General features: G+C 33.5%; 1 protein-coding gene across 1 annotated transcript; it reads left to right on the top strand.

Annotated features, from left to right (window-relative positions):
* The first annotated feature begins 466 nt into the window (after positions 1-466).
* LOC115890362 (neprilysin) lies at positions 467-20,929 on the top strand. Its single transcript, XM_030910570.1, has 16 exons — positions 467-816; positions 876-948; positions 2,810-2,904; positions 2,974-3,276; positions 4,352-4,607; positions 6,435-6,723; positions 9,163-9,404; positions 9,490-9,645; positions 14,026-14,122; positions 14,186-14,362; positions 14,429-14,588; positions 14,759-14,807; positions 14,875-14,942; positions 15,657-15,787; positions 18,459-18,623; positions 20,532-20,929. The coding sequence occupies exons 1-16, from the start codon at positions 756-758 to the stop codon at positions 20,709-20,711; spliced, it is 2,502 nt and encodes an 833-aa protein (XP_030766430.1). The 5' UTR covers positions 467-755; the 3' UTR covers positions 20,712-20,929.
* Positions 20,930-23,342: the final 2,413 nt, after the last annotated feature.

A 23,342-nucleotide genomic window follows, 5' to 3' on the forward strand; every position in this document is an offset into this window, starting at 1 on the left:
GTTTTCTTTGCCTACCAATAGGAGTCATATTGACGTCAAAATCAAATTTCTCATGTCAAAAAACTCCTTTTTTCATCCATACCAATTTTCATCGAAATATTGACGTTACTTCAAAAATTATTTGGAAAAAATAGAAATAAAAATGAAACTTCTACACCCTGTATCTTCGAAACTAAGCATTTGAGGACATACATTTGTACGAACTTTTTTACTTATTTTTATCTGCAGAATATGCTGCAGAAGTTTCCGGGATACAGTTCGGACCACCCTGTATATTTATATAATTATTTTTCTAAAATTTCCTGTATTTTCCGGAATAAAAAAAAATGTTAAAAGAACCATTAAAAATTAGGTTCCACGATTTTTTTTCTCAGTTTTATCTTTTTTTATATAATCTTTTCTAACAAAGATAACTCGATAATGGAGACCCTGCAACATTATTTTAATAGTCGCGCTAAAACTCTACCTGGTTTTAAAGTACACGTCCATACAGGACTACAGGATAGTTTTATCTAGCGCAAATACGAATTATATATTTTTATATTCCTCCACATTAGTCAGTAAAGTGGGAAAACTCTGACAAGTCAGTTAACATATTTTTTTTTCAAAGATAACACAATAATTTTTTTAAATTTAAAAACAATGGGTTAAATAAGTTTATATTAGTTTTATTTCGTATAAAAGTCGCGTTGAAGAAACCAACAAAAAAAAATCATCATGGTTTGGATAAAATAGTGTTTTTTTCCTGGATAATTATGGATAACTACGGATACAATCCCGAGGAAAACAGCAATGGGAGACCCTTTACTATATCCAGTAAGATTTTAGAATTTTTTTATTTTTAAAAATTTGTCTAAAATTTTTGATTTGAATAGGAGGACTAGATTCGGCTAACAAACAAAACAACGAAAATGATTTTTATGTCGCGATTAATTCAAGATTTAAACCGTAAGTTATTATTTTTTTGATTAAAATTGTTCATTATTATTTTAGTATTGATATATTACTTTAATATTATTTTCTTTAATGTTTTTTTAAAATTACTTTAATATTATATCATATTCATATTAATATTTTAATAGTTTTTATTGAGTTATAGCCTAATAATCATTATTTAGAGTCATAGGGGGTGTTTATCAAAAACTGGCCCACCCCTATAACTTTTTATTTTTTTCAGATAAAAAAAACAAGATTTGGTATTTATATACAGGGTGTTTCAAAACAAATGCGAAAAACTTTAGGGGGTGATTCCTTGTTCAAAATAAAGGGTAGTTTGCTTTATAAACGTTGGGTCAAAAGTCAACCATTAGGGAGATATCGCGGTACAAAGATGGCGGAAAAATAATGTTTTTATTTTTTATCTTGAAAACGAAAAGAGATAGACTAATAAAAGGGGTTGAAATAAACTACCCCTATCATTCTTGTTAACGAAATTTAAAGAAAAATCTTATCAAACACATGCAAATGCTTTAATTTGGATAGTTTAGTTTGTTTAGAAACTTTTTTACCTCTTGTGTTTTTTTGATAAAACTCACCGATTGGAAATTAAAAAATAAAATGTGAAGCATTACATGTCAGGACAAAAACATTTTTAGATTAAAGAATCTAGTGATAATAACGATAATAATAATCATCTAGATAATAACGTATTGCAGTAGAGTAATGTCAAATAAAATAATATTAGGAACATCTTAAAAAGTAACAGCGGCCGACTAGATTTTTTCCTAAAAAAATTACAGCAGCCCACTAGATTCTTTATCAGAAAATGTTTTTTGTCCTGACATGTAATGCTTTACATTTTATTTTTTAATTTCAAATCGGTGAGTTTTATCAAAAAAATACAAGAGATAAAAAAGTTTCTAAACAATCTAAACTATCCAAGTGATTTTTTTTGCATATGTTTGATAAGATTTTTCTTTAAATTTCGTTAACAAGAATGATAGGGGTAGTTTATTTCAAACCCTTCCACTCATTTTAAAAAAGTGAAAAAATTACCAGAAAGTGTGTTTCTATAACAGTAATGCTTCCATAAAATTTTATTAGTCTATCTCTTTTGGTCTTCAAGATAAAAAATAAAAACATTATTTTTCCGCCATCTTTGTACCGCAATATCTCCCTAATGGTTGACTTTTGACCCAACGTTTATGAAGCAAACTACCCTTTATTTTGAACAAGGAATCACCCCCTGAAGTTTTTCGCATTTGTTTTGAAACACCCTGTATATCTGACTTAAATTAGGATTGATTGACGTATTCAATTAGTTTTGTTTATTTCCTCTTTCATCGAAAATTATTTCTACTTTTTATTTTTAAATGGCACCTTCGCATTTTTTACTTTATTTGCTAGAAAATGACCCAAATCGTATTTTTAATCATAATTCATTTTTTCAAATGGAACGCGGGTGGCCCATAAGCATATTTAGTAAAATTTTTTAGGAATAATTTAGTTCCAGACACTTGGTATTTCGAGTAAAATTGTCGTTGTGAACTGCATGTTACAATTTTAAATAAACCATATGCCAAAATGTCAAAACTTGACATATGATGTGTCATTCTATTCAGAGTGTCATTTTATATCGAATAAAGTAAAAAAAAATACCAATGGTGTCATTTTAAAATCAAAAGTTATACTCATTTCCGGTGAAACAGGAAGTAACTAAAAATAATTGAATACGTCAATTAATCCTAGTTTATGTCACATACTAACATACCAAATCTCGTTTTTTTATCTGGAAAAATAATAATATAGTATACACAAATTAAAAAAAAAATATATTTTTTAGGTTATATTGCTTTTTTGTTTCTTTTAGTGTTAAAAAAGAGATATATTACAAAAGGGCGACACTAATACTAATATGCCTTGTCGTGTTATTACTAATTGGTTTGTTAGTGCTAATAATTTTATGTAAGTACCATAAAAAAATCATATTTCAGTCAAAAATAATATAACTTTTTTATTTTTCTATTATATTAGATTTGAAACCAGGATTTAAAGGCAATTTGTGCATCACCAACAAATGTATTCGTACAGCTGCAAACCTAAAATACTCCATGAATTTTTCCATGGATCCATGTGAGGATTTCTATGAGTTTTGTTGTGGTAAATGGTCAATAGAACATCCCAATCATGGATGGTACACTACATTTTCTACGTTTTCTACTATTTCTGAAAAAATCCTTCTTGAATCATTGGAAGTTCTTTCTAAAAAAGAAGTTGAAGACGAACCTTTGTCTGTAAGTCAAGCAAAATGGTTCTATCAGTCTTGTATGGATACAGGTAATTTACATAAAACAATAAATAGAATTTGCAACACCCAGTAGGCAAATCAAAATATACATAAGGTTGAATTTAAAATAGCAAAGATTTGGGCAATTTTATAACAAACGGAAGGTAAATATTTTTTTTTGCTCTTCCTGTATAACATCCAATCGGTTCATTTAGACAGATCGTATACCGGGTGCGTCTTAAAAATGGCTCACCCCTATAACTTCTTTATTTTTTCAGATAAAAAAACGAGATTTGGTATGTTAGTATATGACATAAATTAGGATTGATTGACGTACCTATTCAATTATTTTTGGTCACTTCCTGTTACACGGGAAATAACTACAAATTTTGTTTTTTAAATTACACCCTCGGTATTTTTTTACTTTATTCGATAGCAAATGACACTCTGAATAGAATGACATATGATATGTCAACTTCTGAACTTCTGACATTTTCGCATATATGGTTTATTTTTGAAATTGTAACATACGGTTCATAACGACAGTTTGACTCGAAATACCAAGTGTGTGGTACCAAATTATTCGTAAAAAAATGCCTTTTCCAAATATGCTCATGAGCCACCCTTGTTCCATTTCAAAAAACTGAGATATGATTAAAAAAAACCATTTGAGCATCTTTTAACCGACCAGGACAAGACAGGAAAAACATTAGATGATCAAATCTATTTTTCCAATGCTCCTTGATTAAAAATTAGTGTTTTTAACACAGCCAAGGCACTCTAGATTGAAATTTAAAATACGATATTTTTTAAAGCGAAAATGTCAAAAGTATATTCTGAGTCATTTTCTATCGAATAAAGTAAAAATATAGGGTGCCATTTAAAAATCAAAAATTGTAGTCATTTTCGGCGAAACAGGAAGTGACCAAAAACAATTGAATACGTCAATCAATCCTAATTTATGTCATACACTAACATACAAAATCTCATTTTTTTATCTGAAAAAATAAAAAAGTTATAGGGGTGAGCCACTTTTGAGACGCACCCGGTATAACGGGAGTTGCAGTTTCTATGTGACACAGAGTATATTATTTTATTATTAACTTAAACTGGTAATTCTTTTAGATTCTATCGATTCATTAGGTCTGAAACCGTTGTACAAGTACCTAAAGGCAGTAAATTTACCAGTACTGCCTGATTTTTTTAATAATATTTCCAACACTAAAGACAGAAAATTTGATTGGATTAAAAGCGAGGTCCTCATCAAAACAGTGTTGGCTATGGATTTATTTGTTGGCTTCACTGTAGGTCCTAACATATTTAAGAGAGACCAAAACGTGATATATGTGGGAGTTTTGTTTCAAAGTTGCCCTTTACCTAGGTAAGTTTTAAAAATACCCAGTTTAAATTGGATTATTCTTTATTACTGAAGTTTATTTCTTACTGAATTTATATAAGCTTATATCGTCTTGGTGACACTAACCATTAAATAGAGTTATAGCTCCCTTGGGACGTTATTAACGGGAATTAATATGCCATGATTCCCTCTACCTTTTAGGTAGGTAACGACCATGAAGTACAATAGAGAGAGATTTTGAGTAATATATAAAATGAAAATGGACACAAATTTACAAGAGAACAGTTTCATCGATATCCTCCGCTAGAATATTTTCCTATCCCAGCCACTGAAGGTATATTATTACAATAATATATAAACAAAGTTATTACAAAATATCTATTGTATTTTATGGTTGTTACCTATAAAAGTTAGAGGGAATTATGGCATCTTAATTCTCGTTAATAATTTTTTTCAAGTTTTCAAGTTAAGGTTTTTTTCTTTTAAAGGCTATACTTCACTACCATAACTAATGATGCTTTTAACTATGCTGTTATAAATTTTGTGTTTGTTTTGTTTTGATACTGCCTTATCCCATAAAATACTGTTGAGTTGTCTAATTGCTTGTCTTCCCTGGTTGTTTCTGCACTTAATTTCCTCATCAAGGCTACCATCGTTGGTAATGTGCATGCCAAGATATTTATATTTTTGGCAGTGTTTTATCTCTTGCTGTTGCTGTTCTAGGATTAAGTTCTCTTGTTTGCCACCGATACACATATATTCCGTCTTCTTAAGGTTTACCGCCAGCCCCCACTTGTTATACTCTTCAATTAATTTGCGGGTCATATATTCCAGGTCCTCGTAGTCTTGAGCCAGTATTATTTGATCATCAGCGAAACAAAGAGTGTAAAGTATCGAGTCATTTAGTGGTATCCCGATCTGTTCGCACTTTCTTTTCCACGTTTTCAGAGCTTGTTCCAAATAGATTTTAAACAGTGTCGGAGACAGACAGCAGCCCTGTTTAAGACTTTTGTTTATGCTGAATCCCTTTGATACTGTTTGTCCTTTCTTTACTTGGCTAGTATTGTGTTCATATAAAGTTCTTGGACAGCCTTATTTAATGTTACGTTGATATTAGTTTTCTCGAGAGCTTCCTACAATTTAGACTGGGGAACACTATCATACGCTTTCTTGAGATCTACGTAGAGGAGATGTATTTCTTGATTTCTTGCCATCTTTTTCTCAATTATCTGTGTCAGTGTAAATAAATGGTCGACCGTGGATCTACCAACTCTAAATCCCGCTTGTTCTGCAGGCCTCCATATCCTTCTATTATTATTAATTCTTTCTCAATTCTCTTTAGACCAATTTTCCATAGACTCTTGAAACAGAGCTCAGCACGGAGATTCCTCGATAGTTATCCTTTACTTCCTTTCTTGTGTATTGATATTATATATGACTTTTTCATTCTTTCGGTATATTTTTTATATTCCTTTTGGTAAATGGATTCACTTTTAGGTGGAACTAACGCTTGTCGTGCTTCTTCAGTTTTTTTTAATATTTCCTCCATTTTAATGGAGACGTACTCGAACATGTGCCGAATTCGTGCGAAAGGTGTTTTTTTTACAAAAACTATTGACAACTACCATCAATTTATAAACAAGTTCCTACCAGCAGCATTAATACAAATATACCGGAAGATTACTAAATGCAACATTTGTGTTGTTTTAAAGCGGGACAAAATATATTAAATTCAGTTCAAATTCAAGAAATAAAATTCTCTATGTACAAGAGGGCAATATTTCTGCCGTCAGTAATTCATAATTAACTCCCCAAAAACCCCATTCATAATATTTTTTTTAAACATTTTAGTCCACTTAAAAAGAAACGGTACATTCGACAACCATGGAAAAGACAACTTCAACAAAATTTGAACACTATTTCTAGTCATAGTACAAACAAAACTAGTGATACCGATAGTGATGATGATGATTATGATACGGATGAAGCTGAAGAGACGCTTAGGAATATGATACGATCAAACATGATCAAACTTGTAACCAAAAGGATTGTTGAAGATGTTGGTGGTAATCAACCGGAAGATACAGTGTTGCAACGCGCTATGGAAGTGATAAATAATATAACAGATTTTATAGACGAAGTAAGTCTGATATACAGGGTGTAATTAATTATATTCATAATTTATAATTTTCTTCCAAGTACTTTTAGAATTTCGAATGAAATTTTGAGGGTAAAATTTACTATAAATACGACATATTTTAAAGCTAAAAAAGTGTCGACATATTCACCAGGTACCTGCATATGGGTTATCACTGATATATTTTTCTAAAAAAACATGTACGCCACTGACTTTTTTCTCTTGTTAGCGAAATATTGTAATCTGTTTAATGCCGATTAAAAGTTGTCTCTTGATAGTTTGTCGATTTCGGCCTTCTTGATGAGATATACGCAATTTTATTAATTTGCGATGACCCAAGTCAACTATCAACCTTTAAAAAAAAAATAATATCATTAATTACAATTATTCCTCCTCAAAAAATATGAAAAAAGGTTCCTATAAAGATGGGTATGGAAATGCATTAGTTTTTTTGTAATTATCTTAAATACCAATATTTTTTTTTATTTGAAATTGTTGGAGGTTGGACTAATAGTAATAATATTAAATAATAAATTAGGTAAAATATATAATTTACTAAATTTATTTTTATTTGAATTTTATTAATAGTGATTAATAAAATTGCGTTTATCGCATCAAGGAGGTCGAATTCGACAAAATATCAAGAGATAACTTTTAATTGGCATTAAACGGCCTAAACAATTTTGATATCAAAAGAAAGAAGTCAGTGGCGCACGTTTTCTTTTTAAAAAATACACCAGTGATCATCCATATGCACGTCCCTGATGAATTTATCGACACTTTTTTACCATTAAAATATGTAGCACTTAGAGTAACTTTTACCCTCAAAATTTTTCATTCGAATCACTAAAAGAATTTGGAAGAAAATTATAATAAATCGAAAGATTATTAAAACTTTGTAACACCCTGTAGCTACGAAAGTAAGCAGAATCGGCCCTATGTTGATATGAAAAATAAATCTTATTTTTACCTGAGGAATCTCCCCACGACAGACGGCACATGTTTTTTGAAACACCCTGTATACAGGGTGCTACAAATTGGAGGTACGAGCATTGGTAATCTCGGAAACCGTAATAGATACGAAGATGGTTAAATTGGGACAAAGTTGCGCTTTGGGATGTTCACCAAGATGTTATCAAAAAAGTTTTAAAAATGTCAAGGATTGCTGAGGTTTTTGGAAAAAACGGATTCCCGTCGTTAATCCATTAACGACGTTAATTAATCCATCCTTACAATAATGATAAGCCTTCAAACTTAAAAATGACGTGGGGTACAACATTGAATACGGAAAATCAAATGCAATAAAAAATAAATAATATAAATATAATATAATATAAACAATCAAATCATTTCCCCGGAAGATGGATTGGAAATGGTAGAGCTGTATAATGGTCATCGAGGTTCCTGGACCTGTCGCCCAGGTGCGTGGGGGGGGGATATTGCATTACTTGACGTCATTTGTAAAAGTGAAATCATTATTTTTCAACATTTACAATAAATTTGTGCAATAGGCAAAGTGGTAACCCTTTCGAACATGTAGAGCATTACAAACTAGTTGGTAGAAGTTGATTTATTCATAATAACAACGATTAATATTAAGTATATTATTATATCGTACACTGATATTTCAAATTCATAATAAAAAAAGTTGAAAATAATCTTTAAATTGCTGACCTGGTTATTATTTATTTGAATCTTTCAATTGGCCTGAGTTTCCTTATTCAATGTTAACTAGCCCTGGTCAATATTATTGCGATGAATATAATCAGATTAAATAATTTAAAAAAAAACAGACTCGGACTTGAAATTATTTTAGTAATAATTATAATAATTAAATAGTTTTGTTGTTGTTAAGGTTAAGGTACCAAAAACAAAAAAAGTATAAAGTGTGGCATATCATTGTACTCAGGAGACCGAGTTCTTTCAAAAACTGAAATAAAAAATGCAGGTCCGTATTTAAAAAAATTAAGTTGGCCTCTGTATCTCACAAATTGGCGGCTAATTTGAAAATCTAAAAACACTATAAAATAGCCCTAATAAAGTGGCTATGAGAATGTGCAATTACTTTTTTGATTTCCTAAAAAGTAACGACAGGAAAAAATATAATTGATTTCCAAAAAATTCAGCAAATCCTTGACATTTTTAAAACTTTTTTGATGGCATCTTGGTGAAAATCACAAAGCGCAACTTTGCCCCAATTTAACCATCTTCGTATCTATTACGGTTTCCGAGATACCAATGCTCGTACCTCGAATTTGTAGCACCCTGTAGAGTACTGCTACCAGCAATACAGGGTGAATAACATAACTGTTTTTTGGATTAACATTTTGCACTGTTTCTAATATGAAATATCAAAACCCTTGATTATATTTTTTTTCTAGAAATGGTATAGTTTTCAATGTAACTAAATCATGTTTTGAATTGTTTTTGTTTTTGTTTTAGATAAATGGTAACTTCACAGTTCCAGAAGGTGAGAGTGAATACGAAAAAACTCGCAAATATTCTATCCAGGAACTTCAAGATCTCACCGATAATAACGTCAAAACTTCAATGCCCAATTTCTGGATGGACTACATAGGCCGGATTTTCGAAAACACTAACGTCACTATTGCCAGAAACGATTCAGTGTTTATTGTTGACGTTGAACTGGAATACTTGTACACTATTTTGGAGTATGTTTCCAGGTAATTTTTTACAGTTTTGTACAATGAAAGACTAAGACTTCTTCTTTTTTTCTTCATTTATTAGTTATGTTTGTTTTTGTTATAGTCAGCCGTCTGAGCATTTGGAGCTGTATATGTGGTGGGCTACAGTGTATTCCATGGTGATCAACCTTTCCTCTGATCTAGCCGATGAGGTACTAACTCAAGCTTCTATGTTCTATCAAGAGTCAAAAGATCAGGGGAGTGTATATGCCAGATCCAGGTATTTATAGATACAGATCCCGTAGACATACAAACATACCGCCATTACTCGCTGACGAGTATTTGACACGCATCAGAAGATGGTCACGTAAGGCGTGTTCTTTCATGAGCTTTTCTGTGACTGAAAAGCCCGATACGTGATGTTATCTGCCTACCGCACTCCGGCCATTCAAAAATCTCATTGCTTTGTTGCCTCTTTACTTTTTCGTTGTCGCTGTTAACTGAGTTAACAATTCTTCTCCATGGAGTTCTATTGTGAGCTGCTTCTTCCCACTCATTCTGCATGTTAATCCCATTTATTGGAAGATTCCATCCGCAACCTGGAATGGAAATCTTGCAATGGTCTAAGACACTCGAAGAAGTTTCTGAGGGTTTATGATCAAGAAAAATCACAGATCTTCCTGGGTCTGAGTAAGAACAATCTTCGGATTGTCACGGGGTTTTTAACAGGACACTGTCTCCTCAATGAACACCTCAGTAGATTGAAACTAAGAAGAAACGGCGAATGCAGATTCTGTGGGGAAGATGGTGAAACACCAGTACACCTCATCACTGAGTGCGCCGAGATGACAACCATTCGTGCCATGAATTTTGGTACGACTGATATTGGAGATGGAGAACTACACTCTATAAAACCGTCCCAGATACTGGCTTTTGTCAAAGCCCTGGGACTGTATGATGAGTTATGATTCAAGAAAGGGGGGCACAATGGATCTGTAAGGTCGAAGTGATTAACCCCCCTCCCACTCATTCTAAATTCTAAAAAAATTCTAATCCCATTTAAGTTTTCGTGGAAAATGTCCCTGTATCTTTTGAGTTGTCCACCCAGCCTCCTCTTTATCGTCTACAAGCTCACCGTAACGCACAGATTTTGGTATGCCGTTTTCTTGCATTCTGCATACGTGACCAGCCCATCTTAAGTGGGATTTTGTAACCATGACTTCAATACTCTCGCAGTTAGCTTTTTCAAGGACCGATACGTTTGAGACATGATGGAACCATCGGATTCTTAAGAGTTGTCTAAGGTGTCTCTGTAGCAACTTGTTTTGTACGTGTTTTTGCCCTTAGTCTTTTTATGTTGAACAGACCGCCATCGTATCTGTATCTAATGCCCAATCTTCTCTCCTGCAGTTTGCTGTCCACTATAATGGATAGTGTTGGGAAAATTCGAATTAAATAATACGACTAATTCGATAGTAAATTAAAACTAACTAATTCGATTATCTTTTTCGATATAATCGAGATAAAAATTAGTAGTATTTTATATTATATCTGTGGTAACCGAATTACAAATGAACATAAAACATACCCTCTTATGGACGAATACGAATATTAGTAATTAATATAGTACTATTAGTAGTACAGTACGTCTGTCCGTTCAGTAGCTACGGGGTATCCGTGAGAGGGGAAACGATAATCTCTCGATGTTTTTCGTAAAAAATTAGACGACGCGTCCCATCAATAAAAATTCGACAAATTTGCAAGTAGCCAATAAAATGAGTGGGCGGAGGAGCGATTTGCGGTGACGTACTCGTCAAGTCGACGTATAAAATATATTGCTGTTTATTTAAATGTTTTTTGTCCGCATTCCTTTCATAGACACAGATCCAGCAGACGTACTGTATTCTTTCGTTCTGAACGAACTGAAAATTTTCACTTAAACTGATTTATAAAGGGAATCGACAAAGAAAGGAACGATCCGATATAGAAAAATCCAGAAATCATTGTTATTTCCTATACCACGTAGGAATAAATCAGTTTAAGTGAAAATTTTCATTTCGTTCAGAACGAAAGAATACTACTATTATTTGGTTCATTTCCATCTCACCTAAATTTCAGCGAACACCTGCCGAACACTAAAATTAATTTTCTTGTTTTATCTAAATAATTATTGATTGCAACTGATAAAATAAAAAGAAATACGGACCGCACGTAAACAAGGACATACTTATATTGTTTTAGAAGAAGCTTTTATTTTAGATATGAGCTTTTCAATAGGAATTGAAATGTTTATAAAAGGCCATAACAATAACAATCATAAACTCGGCACTTTTAAATTTAAAACTTTAAATTATGGTTTAATTTATTAAACGGCTTCGGCACAATTAATAGAATACATTGAATAAAGAATATTTTTTTTATTTTTTATTCAGTGATAGAATATAGGTATGGCAATGGCTCAGATTTGTTTAAAATAGCCCCTAGACGAGCACTAGCTGGGACGAATTTATTTTTAGGTTAAATTTATAATACTACTAAATAATTCGAATTATTAATTCGATTGTGAAATATGAATTATTACTAATTATTCGATGGTGAAAATAATTCGATTATTCCCATCACTAATAATGGAGAGCGCTGCCATGAATAGGTTGAATAGGAGAGGCGCTAAGACACATCCCTGCCTAACTCCTGTATTTGTTAGGAAGGGATCGCTCAGTGACCCATGATGTGATACTCTTGAGTTGTTGTTGTTATGGAGGCTGTTACACATTGTAAGAAATTTGTTGGGTACTCCGAACTTTTTCATAATCGCCGTAGACGCCAAATTGCCAGATTCCGTAGACGTACTTTATAAAAGTAACTTTCAAGTAAATGTTACATTATACACTGCTGGCAAAGGAATATTAGCAATAGGAGGTTTTCAATGCGATAAAAAAAGATGGTAAGGCTGCAAAATACATTGCAGTGCAACAGAGACGGATAAAGTGTCTTTTCCCTACCATTGTATAGGGGAAGTGATCACAGAAGTGATACGACGATAGAGCCCCTGCGAGAGGGGGCGCCGGGCGGGTCTTTACGCTTGTGTGGGGGCTACCGCCTACTAATAGAACAGAATCGAAAAAATAGAAACAGGACGGACAGTGTTGCCATTCAATTACATCGAAATTATGTTGGCTTGTCAAAATCCTAAATCTTCTAATCCCATTATCTTGCCTACTTAATGAAATATTAAATAAAGTACGAAACAATTTTAAGAATGTTTTCTCTAGGCACATAACTTCTTTCTAAAACGAAAAGTAACATGCAAAACTTTGAAATCATTTCTAAAATAGCAAGTGCAATTCTATGAAATGGCAATACTGTACGATCTTCCTAGCAGTCGCCCCGACACAGTCGGTCGGCGGCGGCGCTTGACAAAGCCGCGGCTGTGACAAAGGAATTAGGCCGAAAAAAACTTTATAAGGAGTAGCCGAACAGGGTTGCCGGGTTGGTTAGATTATAATTCCATACGAGAACAAAATTCTCGGTAGATCTTCAACAAAAATTAAAAGTACAGAAACGAAATAAAATATAATATTTAAGTCCAAAATTAGCATTCCTATGTGTCGTAATAATAGATCACTCAAATAAAATACAAATATAATAAATATAACAAGAATTAGAAATAGCTAGGTATATTATTTGATATTAAAAAAAATATTGAATTAAATAATATTAATATATTAATAAAAACATATAAAACTATAACAAGTAGGGATAGCAGTCACAAATTAGTGTAGCAGTCACTTTTTACCTTTGTACAAATTTTGATCAGTGATATCTAAAATTAATTTCATTTCAATGGGAAAGCTGTAGCAACTCTCAACTCTTTTTTCATATTAATATATTTTTTTACGGGAAAATCACTAAAATATTTGTCCGAATTTAGGTTGTTTCTTAACTTAAATTTTGTTTTTTGTTTACATTTTTGGGGAAAATATGGGTTCAACTTTAGTAGATAAATGAAATAAAATCTTTTCAAAAGATATCAACTTCTTCGGGCATGTCGCCAATACCGCGCCTAATAAGGAGTAATAAGGATTTTTAGGAATATCTCTGTAACTCTGCAACTAGACAGAACGATGACCTGTATGTGTGTTATTACTAAATAAATTTTAATGAAACAATAATAAAGTCAGATTATACAGATTCCAACGCGGCAGTCGCTTAGTTTTTAGTCAAATAAGTCAGCTTTTTAAAAGTGCTTCTATTGTAAAAACTAAAGACGCAGTTGAATATATCGTTGGATTTTTCTTTAAATCGGTAGATCGGTAGCTTACAGACGAAACCGGTAGACCTGGCAACTCTGTGATGAACTGACGGGAGTCGGAATAGCGAGGTGCGGAGGCGCGGGAAGGAAAATAAAATAATGGCGATAAATAAAGGGCAGGGAGATGGGTATCATGAGTGGATGGGAGGTGGCGGAATTTCCAGAATTTGTTATCTTATTGGAGTTTGTCTAAGTAGACAGTCGTAGTGGAAGTGGAAACGGGGAAGTTGTTGTCCATCTCTGTTTAAGCATAGACTTTTTATAGGCGTTTCATTCCAATGCATGTAATTCCTATGCCTAGAGATCCATTGCCGGGCCTGTATACTATTTCGTGTTTATCATTTTTAGATCCATTACTTGCTGTGAACTGGTAAATACTTACATGGGATGGGCTGTGAGTTATGTAGTGGCTGACAAAAGTTTTGCCAATCAAACCAAGCCCAAAGTAAGTAGTCAAAAAGTGTCATATTATATTTTTTGTTTATTTTCCAGCAATGTCGTGTTTTAGGTGGAAAAAATGATAAATGATATTAAAGCTGCGTTTGTTGATCACGTGAAAACTTTAAAATGGATGGATAAGGATACGAAAAAAGTTACTTTAGAGAAAACAGAAGAAATGTTGAGTTTGGTTGGTTATCCTGATTGGTTGTTTAAAGATGGAGCTGTTGACAGGAAATACGAAGGGGTATAGATAAAATTCAAAAATGTTAGAGTGGAGTTTTTAGTTTTAAATTTGTATTTCTTGTTGCAGCTAGAAATAAACTCTACTACCTATTTGAATAATATGGTTAATACCATAATAATAAGTGTTGCCCAAACTTTAACCTCTTTGAGAATACCCAATCCTAGAGACTGGACTACTGAAGCCATTGTGGTCAATGCCTATAACAGCTTTGGGGATAATTCAATAAGTAAATATTTTTCAGAATTGTTTAAGCCGCAATTTATTAAAAATTATTTTTAATTGTTTTTCTAAAATAATCATCCTTTTTAATCTTTATTATTATTTTATTTGTTATTTTCTATTGTTTCAATGATTATTTTTAATTTTCTGTTAGTTATATTTATGTAATTTTTTTAGATGTACCCATGGCAATACTGAACTACCCCGTCTATGACCTAGGATTAGAGTAAGTTTTTGTTTGATACAGTTTACAAGTTTACAAAACATTAAAGTACATTATTTAATAACTTTAGAGTTTTAAATTATGGTTCCATTGGATCAATAATAGGACACGAGTTGACACATGGATTCGATAACACAGGCAAGTACAACTGTATTGATCTAAGTATATATCGCTCAAAAAAATATATAGTCTCATTAGAGTACGTCCATAGTGCACCAGTCAGCCAGCTTCAATCGGCTTAAACTGCTTTTACCCGCTTTTACCGGAGTGAATAATTATTGTTTCTTTTTGTCGCTCCCTCAAACTTATCTACCCTGCTAAGCTCATTTCTAAACTTCCAATAAAGGTTATGTTTTAGCACAATTCAAGCTATTTACTGACTAAATTATTAACAATTAATCGATTTTAATTATAACATTTTTAAAGTAAAAAAATAATAGATTTAAATTAAATTTTCGCTCAAAAATATTGTTACTATAGAAAAAAATAAACTTAGATTGTTCTGGATTTCTATTTCGTTGCAATTTTGTTTTATAGCAGATTTTCTTATTTATACATTTCGTCCCGGGAGGGGTAATTACCCCCTTTACCCCTCCCGTATATGCGCGTAGTACTTTTTTGAATCAGTTTAATATGAGCATTATCACTAGTTAATAAAAAGACATAATAGAGCCCCACGGTGCTCTATGATGCTAAATCACATTCCCGCTTCTTGCAAGCGGTTGCTAATGGCCACGCCTGCATCAATGGCGCGGGTTCACAAAGCGATAAGCCCGGAAATCGGAAAGCCGGTGCACTATGGACGTACTTTAACGTAGTGAATAATGATATATAATACATTTGTTCATCTAGGCAGAAAACATGATAAATACGGCAATTATATACAGTGGTGGCCAAATAAGACTATAGAAACTTTCGAGAATATGACTCAGTGTTTTATAAACCAGTACGACAACTACACTATAGATGGCATCAAAGGACACGTAAGTAGACATATAGTGTACTTTAAATTATGAAAATATCTAATTAATCAAATCGATCAATATTTGCATTTTAGATTCTTAATAAAATAAAAAATCGGTAAAAAAAACTTTTAAGTTAAACGGTTTTATCTTATGTGCACTGAAAACTAGAAAATAATAATAACAATAAGGTATTTTGAACTTCTAGTTCAGAAATATTTTAGTACTAGGCAGAATAGCTTTTAGGCATATTAGACTAAAATAAAAACGTCTGAAATTTTACCTATGGCAAAGCATATCTTTATACTTTGGTAGATCATGAGCTCGGCGTTCGCTGGTGAAGCCGCCACGGCTGGTTATTGATTGTCAAAATCTCCAGTTACGATTATAGTAAGTCGATGCAATCCACACTTAGTATAGAAGAAAGTATTACAGCAATAGTTAATGGGCCCCTCGTTTTTATTTTAGTCTAATATGCCTAAAAGCTATTCTGCCTAGTACTAATATTTCTGAACTAGAAGTTCAAAATACCTAATTGTTATTATTATTTTCTAGTTTTCAGTGCACATAAGATAAAACCCTTTAACTTAAAAGTTTTTTTACCGATTTTTTATTTCCTAGTTTTTAGTATTTAACGGAAATGCCTACCGAATATTCCTCATTCTATTTAATTCATTTAGTGCATCATTATTACATGGTTTTTTACCTGATAATTTATTACAATCTGACGCTCAGGTGTTTCTGACGCTAACAACTCTTTCTGTCTGTCGCGTTCTGATGCTAGCCTAGACTCATGACGCTCAGGTGTTTCTGACGCTAACAACTCTCTTTGTCTCCCTCGTTGTGATGCCAGCCTAGACTCATGACGCTCAGGTGTTTCTGCCGCTAACAACTCTCTCTGTCTGTCACGTTGTGATGCTAGCCTGGACTCATGACGCTCAGGTGTTTCTGACGCTAACAACTCTTTCTGTCTGTCGCGTTCTGATGCTAGCCTAGACTCATGACGCTCAGGTGTTTCTGACGCTAACAACTCTCTTTGTCTCCCTCGTTGTGATGCCAGCCTAGACTCATGACGCTCAGGTGTTTCTGCCGCTAACAACTCTCTCTGTCTGTCACGTTGTGATGCTAGCCTGGACTCATGACGCTCAGGTGTTTCTGACGCTAACAACTCTTTCTGTCTGTCGCGTTCTGATGCTAGCCTAGACTCATGACGCTCAGGTGTTTCTGACGCTAACAACTCTCTTTGTCTCCCTCGTTGTGATGCCAGCCTAGACTCATGACGCTCAGGTGTTTCTGCCGCTAACAACTCTCTCTATCTGTCACGTTGTGATGCTAGCCTGGACTCATGACGCTCAGGTGTTTCTGACTCTACCAGCTGCCTTTGTCTCTCACGTTGTGCTATTAACCTGGCATCATGTTGCTCAGGTGTTTCTGTTGCTAACCGTTCTCTTCGTTTCTGTAGTCGACTATAGGTTTCATTTTCACTTTCTTTTGCACGTTTCGTTCTATACTTTTCTTTCGCCTTTTCGAGCCTTCTTTTTCGTTGTGTAGCAGTTTCGTTTTTATTTTTGTTTGTGTTTTTATTTATTGTTTCCATGTTGTTCCCACGAGTAATGGACATTTTAACGGTCGACCCCAGAGGTCCAGTAGAGGGGCAAAGCTATAATATACAACAAGAGGCGCCCAATCTTGAGGGGAAACGCTTGCGACATTACATTTTTAGCCACCCTAATGCCATACAGTCCTCAGCACATTTTAACCTATTACCTTAACTTGGGTGGTAAAGCTACCGCTAACTACGTAGATACATCTAATCACCTATTTTTTTTATCTGTCCTTCTAACGTCACACAATCTTGGACACAACTGTTCTGGACACGACTACTCATGCCCTCACCTAATACGCCATTTTGTAACGACGTCCATCTTGGATTTTAAATTTTGTCATAATCACAGTATTCTACTAGTGTAGCCCTTTCATTTGATACCCATATTGAGGGGGTTGTGGAAAAATATGAAATCCGCGATTTTGTACCGGCGGCCATCTTAGATTTACAGTGTTATTGATATTACTATATTGTATTGTCATCGGAACTAACGGTGTGTACCAAATTTCAGATAAATCTGACAACAGGAAGGTACTTAAATTTCAATTTCTAATTTTGACCCAAATAAACAAACAAATAAATAAATACCGTACGGGTCGAGCTAAATAAAACCGTTTAATAAACGGTATACCAAAAATTTTACTATAGAAAACCTAATTTTTTAACAATCTGCGCGATCTCATATTCAAAAGTTTAAAAATGCAGAGGAAGCAATAACTAGTGAGATTGATGATCAAAAAAAAAACGGAGTCAAAGACTGTTTCTAGATGTCATTTACTAAAAATCGACATAAAACTTAAATTTACACAAATTTTAGAAAGATTAAAAAAGGATAGAATATGTTTCCAACCAAATAATTCCATTTTCTAATAAATGTTTTTTTTCTCGAATTTTGTACTACACCATTTAAAAATAATTTTTACTCAATATAAAAATAAATTACAAGCTTCTTAAGCTCTAATAACGGCTAGGGCTTGACCTCGTCAAAATTACCATCGATTGTCATTTCCCAGCCGTCTTTGACGCCGTTTTTTTTCGGCCATACGGTATTTTTCTTCTAAAAAGGATTTTTTATTCCCTTTTCAGGTTAAAGGGAAAGTGACTTTGGGAGAAAACTTGGCGGATAACGGCGGATTAAGTCAGGCTTACACGGCTTACAAGCGTTTTCAAAAACGGAATGGCTTAGAGCCCAAACTGCCAGGTTTCGAGAATTACAAGGACGACCAGCTGTTTTTTATTGCCTATGGAAGCGTGAGTTTAGTGTTTATCTATTTTGAAACACGAGCGACGTGTCTGTGATAGAATGTTCTTTTAATAAAATTAAGTGTTCGCATCTGTATTATTACAGAAAAAAATGTTTTACCTTATACTATACCGGGTGCGTCTCAAAAGTGGCTCACCCCTATAACTTTTTTAATTTTTCAGATTAAAAAACGTCATTTGGTATGTTAGTATATGACATAAATTAGGATTGGTTGACGTATTCGAAATGATTACAACTTTTGATTTTTAAATGGCACCCTCGGTATATTTCTACTTGCAACCCAAATCTTTCTTCGTTCCAAACTCAGGGGCTTGGAACACCCTCAAAAAGGAAATACCACTCCTGCAACTCCCAGTGGACGATATGCTAAGAACGTACAACTTTGACAAACATGTCAATGTAGTATTGAGCAATAAGAAGGATTGGAAGAGCGAAACGCTTGCCCAGCAGTTAAAAGACCATACCATAACTTGGTATACTGATGCTTCCAAAACCAATACGGGAACAGGGATCGGAGTGTTTGCGCCGAGAGCTAATTACTCCGAACCAATGGGCACTTACCCTAGTATCCTACAGGCAGAAATCTACGCTATCGAGAGATGCGTACAACTTATCTTAGATAGGAACTATCGGAAACAAGAAATAGCCATCTTATCTGATAGTCAAGCAGCGTTAAAGGCGATCAACTCAGTATCAATCGATTTGAAATTGGTCAAAGAATGCATAGAGAAGCTGAATAAATTAGGCAAAGAAAACAAAGTCCTCCTACACTGGGTGCCTGCTCACCAAGGGATAGAAGGCAATGAAAAAGCAAATAATCTAGCTAGGAAAGGAGCGAACACTCCACTAACTGGACCAGAACCGTTCTGCTTTCCAGTGGTAACCAACTCAAGGCGGAACTCAAGAACTTGGAAGATTCCATCCGCAACCTGGAATGGAAATCTTGCAATGGTCTAAGACACTCGAAGAAGTTTCTGAGGGCTTATGATCAAGAAAAATCACAGATCTTCCTGGGTCTGAGTAAGAACAATCTTCGGATTGTCACGGGGTTTTTAACAGGACACTGTCTCCTCAATGAACACCTCAGTAGATTGAAACTAAGAAGAAACGGCGAGTGCAGATTCTGTGGGGAAGATGGGGAAACACCAGTACACCTCATCACTGAGTGCGCCGAGACGACAACCATTCGTGCCATGAATTTTGGTACGACTGATATTGGAGATGGAGAACTACCCTCTATAAAACCGTCCCAGATACTGGATTTTGTCAAAGCCCTGGGACTGTATGATGAGTTACGATTCAAGAAAGGGGGACACAATGGATCTGTAAGGTCGAAGTGATTAACCCCCCTCCCACTCATTCTAAAAAAAATAATAATAATTATTTATAAATAATTTGATACCACGCACTTGGTATTTCGAGTCAAATTGTCGTTATGTGCGAAAATGTCAAAAGTTGACATATTATATGTCATTCTACTCGGAGTATCATATTCTATTGAATAAAGTAAAAATATACGGAGGGTGCCATTTAAAAATCAAAAGTTGTAGTCATTTCCGGTGAAACAGGAAGTGACCGAAAACAGTTGAATACGTCAATCAATCCTAATTTATGTCATTTACTAACATACCAAATCTCGTTTTTTATCCGAACAAAATAAAAAAGTTATAGTGGTGAGCCACTTTTGAGATGCACCCGGTATACTTACATCATATAAATAATTTATACTGAATGTCCCGGATTGTCTTGACAAGAGGCAAACCTTTTTTATTATTGACATTTTAAGAAAAATGCATACTTATTTTTCCAAGTTTCCATACCCTTTTAGAGAAAATAAAAAAAAACACACTTTAAAATTTACACTTTACAGTTAATTTTTCTTAAATATTTCTTAGATTTGGTGCGAAACCCCGACAGTTAAGGATCTCCAAGACCAAATTGAGTACGACGAGCATGCTCCTAACTCACTGAGAGTTATAGGAACACTACAGAACTCACCTGAGTTCTCTCGGGCATTCAATTGCCCTAAAAAAAGTTACATGAATCCAGAAAAATCAAAATGCAAAATTTGGTAAAAATACTTAGGTCACAATCAAAATGGATTTTGAATAATTTTCACAATTTGAGAAAAAATTAAATGAACAATTAATTTTAAGTAGGGTTTTTTTGTTTCAAATGTAGATCCTTCTTTAAGTACAAAAAGCTCAAAGTAGAGTAGGAAAAAATTGTATAGAAATAGATTTTCTATATCTATAGAATTTAACATCAATATATAAATTATTTTGTTTTAAATTTAAGTATAATATAGTTATTTATATTTAAACTATCAATTGTTAAGAAACTGTGTGTGATAAACTTTAGCTGTGCCTTGAATAAACATTATAATATATTCTAAAAGCATTTTTTATTAAAAAAAAAACGAATGAACTAAACAATACATATACAGTTCATGCCAAATAAACTATTAGTCACGTGATTAAGCTTGACCGGCACAGCGTTGCCAACTTTTATATATTTTCTTTTAATAAAAATATTTTAGGAAGCAAAAATAAATTAATTATAAATATATAAACAGTTATTATTTACACCAACAAAACTCACCTTTCTAACAGCACTTAAGGAAGATAAAGGGCCATTACTACTGCCTTCCAGTTCAAAGTATTCTAATAAAGTTGCGACGAGTTTTTTACAGCTATTAAGCTATCTTGCACACTTCGCACTAAAAAAGGTTCTAAAAAGAACAATGTTCGACTGCAAGGTCTGCTGGTAAACATTTTTAAGCTTAACGTAGCACAACACTATTTATTTAAACCAAAAACTAACTCGTAATACAAAAAAATACACTAAAGTGTCAAAACGAATGACAACCCAAGCAGCATTTGGACGTCGGGACAACGTTGTGTCACGCGATCAAACGTCGGGGCGCAACGTCTGTACAACCTCGTGCCAACCCTAGTCTGCACTAGTTTGGAGAATAATTTTTGGGTCGAAACGACGTTGGATACCGACGTTGGCTAGAAGCCTAATTTAGTACAAACTGCAACGTTGTTTAAAATCCTAATTTACAGAAATACAAAACTAATATGGCGTCTAAGTCGCGTTTTATCCTAACTTGGGATAATTATAGTAAAAATATTATTTTTATGATTTAGTTAGAGACATATGTCAGATGACAGTGAAGGAAAACAAAACAAAAGTATTTAAGTGTGGAGGATGTTGAAGATCATAATTATTGAAACACTTTAACCGACTCTGTAACTCGTTACCCAAGGCAAAAAAGTTAAACGCAAACAACTTTATTGATAAATGTATTGTTTCTACTTTGAAAAATACTAATGGGCTTTAAAATTAAAGAAGTTTTAAAAATTTTCTTGAATTTTTTTTTTAGTAAAATGAGAATAATTTATCCGCAGTCGAAAAAATTGTTTCCGCGTGTTTTTTCGGGTCAAATATTTCAAGTTAATGTATTCAAAAAGCAGGAATTGCTATTTTAGGAACGAAACATTTTCTTATTTAACAACATGGCAGCTTTCATTTTGTTGTTTTGGAGATTAAGATGGAGTAGTTCGAGTAGTCGCATACTGGACTAATAAAGTCGCAGTTCGGCCGTAACAGGTAGTATACTAGTCGCAAGATTGCCTAATTTAGTCATCCTAGAGTCTAGCTTGTGCCGCTCTCTAAAATCTAAATAAACGAGGGAGTGGATAAACTATCGGTAATATATGTCGATGTATTTTTAAATTTAGTTTTATATGTACCTTTCTTATGTCCCATTTTAATTAAGTTTTTTTTATAAAAACAAAAACAGCACTGAACTGTCTGACTGAACAGAACAATGAAGTGAAAATTTAAGATTTAAGGTTATGGTTCAATACAGTTGCAAAAAGGTAGTGACTCGACGTCCTACCAACGTAAGAATAAGGAAATCTAAACATCGTTGGAAGTAATAAAACAGACGACGTTAGCATAACGTTGGAATAGGTCCTGTAACTGACGTCGGAAAACTCTATATTGTCCAACGTTGTAACTACGTTGTCCGAATCACCTAAAGATCACTTAAGCAAAAAAGGTTACAAGACAACGTTTATTCGACGTCGCAGAAGCTTCTACTTTGCTGTAGTACTAGTCCAACGTCAGCACAACGTTATAAAAACGTTTAAATTTATTTTAATACCAAAGGTAGGCTGCTAACTATTTTTTGTAACTAATTCAACGTTGTGTTTAGTAAACATGTGGTCGCAAGTCGTGAAAATGCTACTTGGGAATGTCAGGAAATAAATAAATAAATGCGACAACTTGACATTTTTTACAGCAGACCGAATATATCCGCGAAAATGGCGCCTTCGATTACGTAACTAAAAGTTTAATTGGTATCGCCTATACCTATATACAGGGTGTTTCAAAACAAATGCGAAAAACTTCAGGGGGTGGTTCCTTGTTCAAAATAAAGGGTAGTTTGCTTCATAAACGTTTGGTCAAAAGTCAACCATTAGGGAGATATCGCGGTACAAAGATGGCGGAAAAATAATGTTCTTATTTTTTATCTTGAAAACGAAAAGAGATAGACTAATGAAATATTACGGAAGCATTAGTGTTACGAAAACACACTTTCTGGTAATTTTTTCACTTTTTTAAAATGAGTGGAAGGGGTTGAAATAAACTACCCCTATCATTCTTGTTAACGAAATTTAAAGAAAAATCTTATC

The sequence above is a fragment of the Sitophilus oryzae genome, unplaced genomic scaffold (genome assembly GCF_002938485.1).
Source record: "Sitophilus oryzae breed Bouriz unplaced genomic scaffold, Soryzae_2.0 scaffold_863_pilon_pilon, whole genome shotgun sequence".
In the NCBI taxonomy this organism is placed as follows: domain Eukaryota; kingdom Metazoa; phylum Arthropoda; class Insecta; order Coleoptera; family Curculionidae; genus Sitophilus; species Sitophilus oryzae.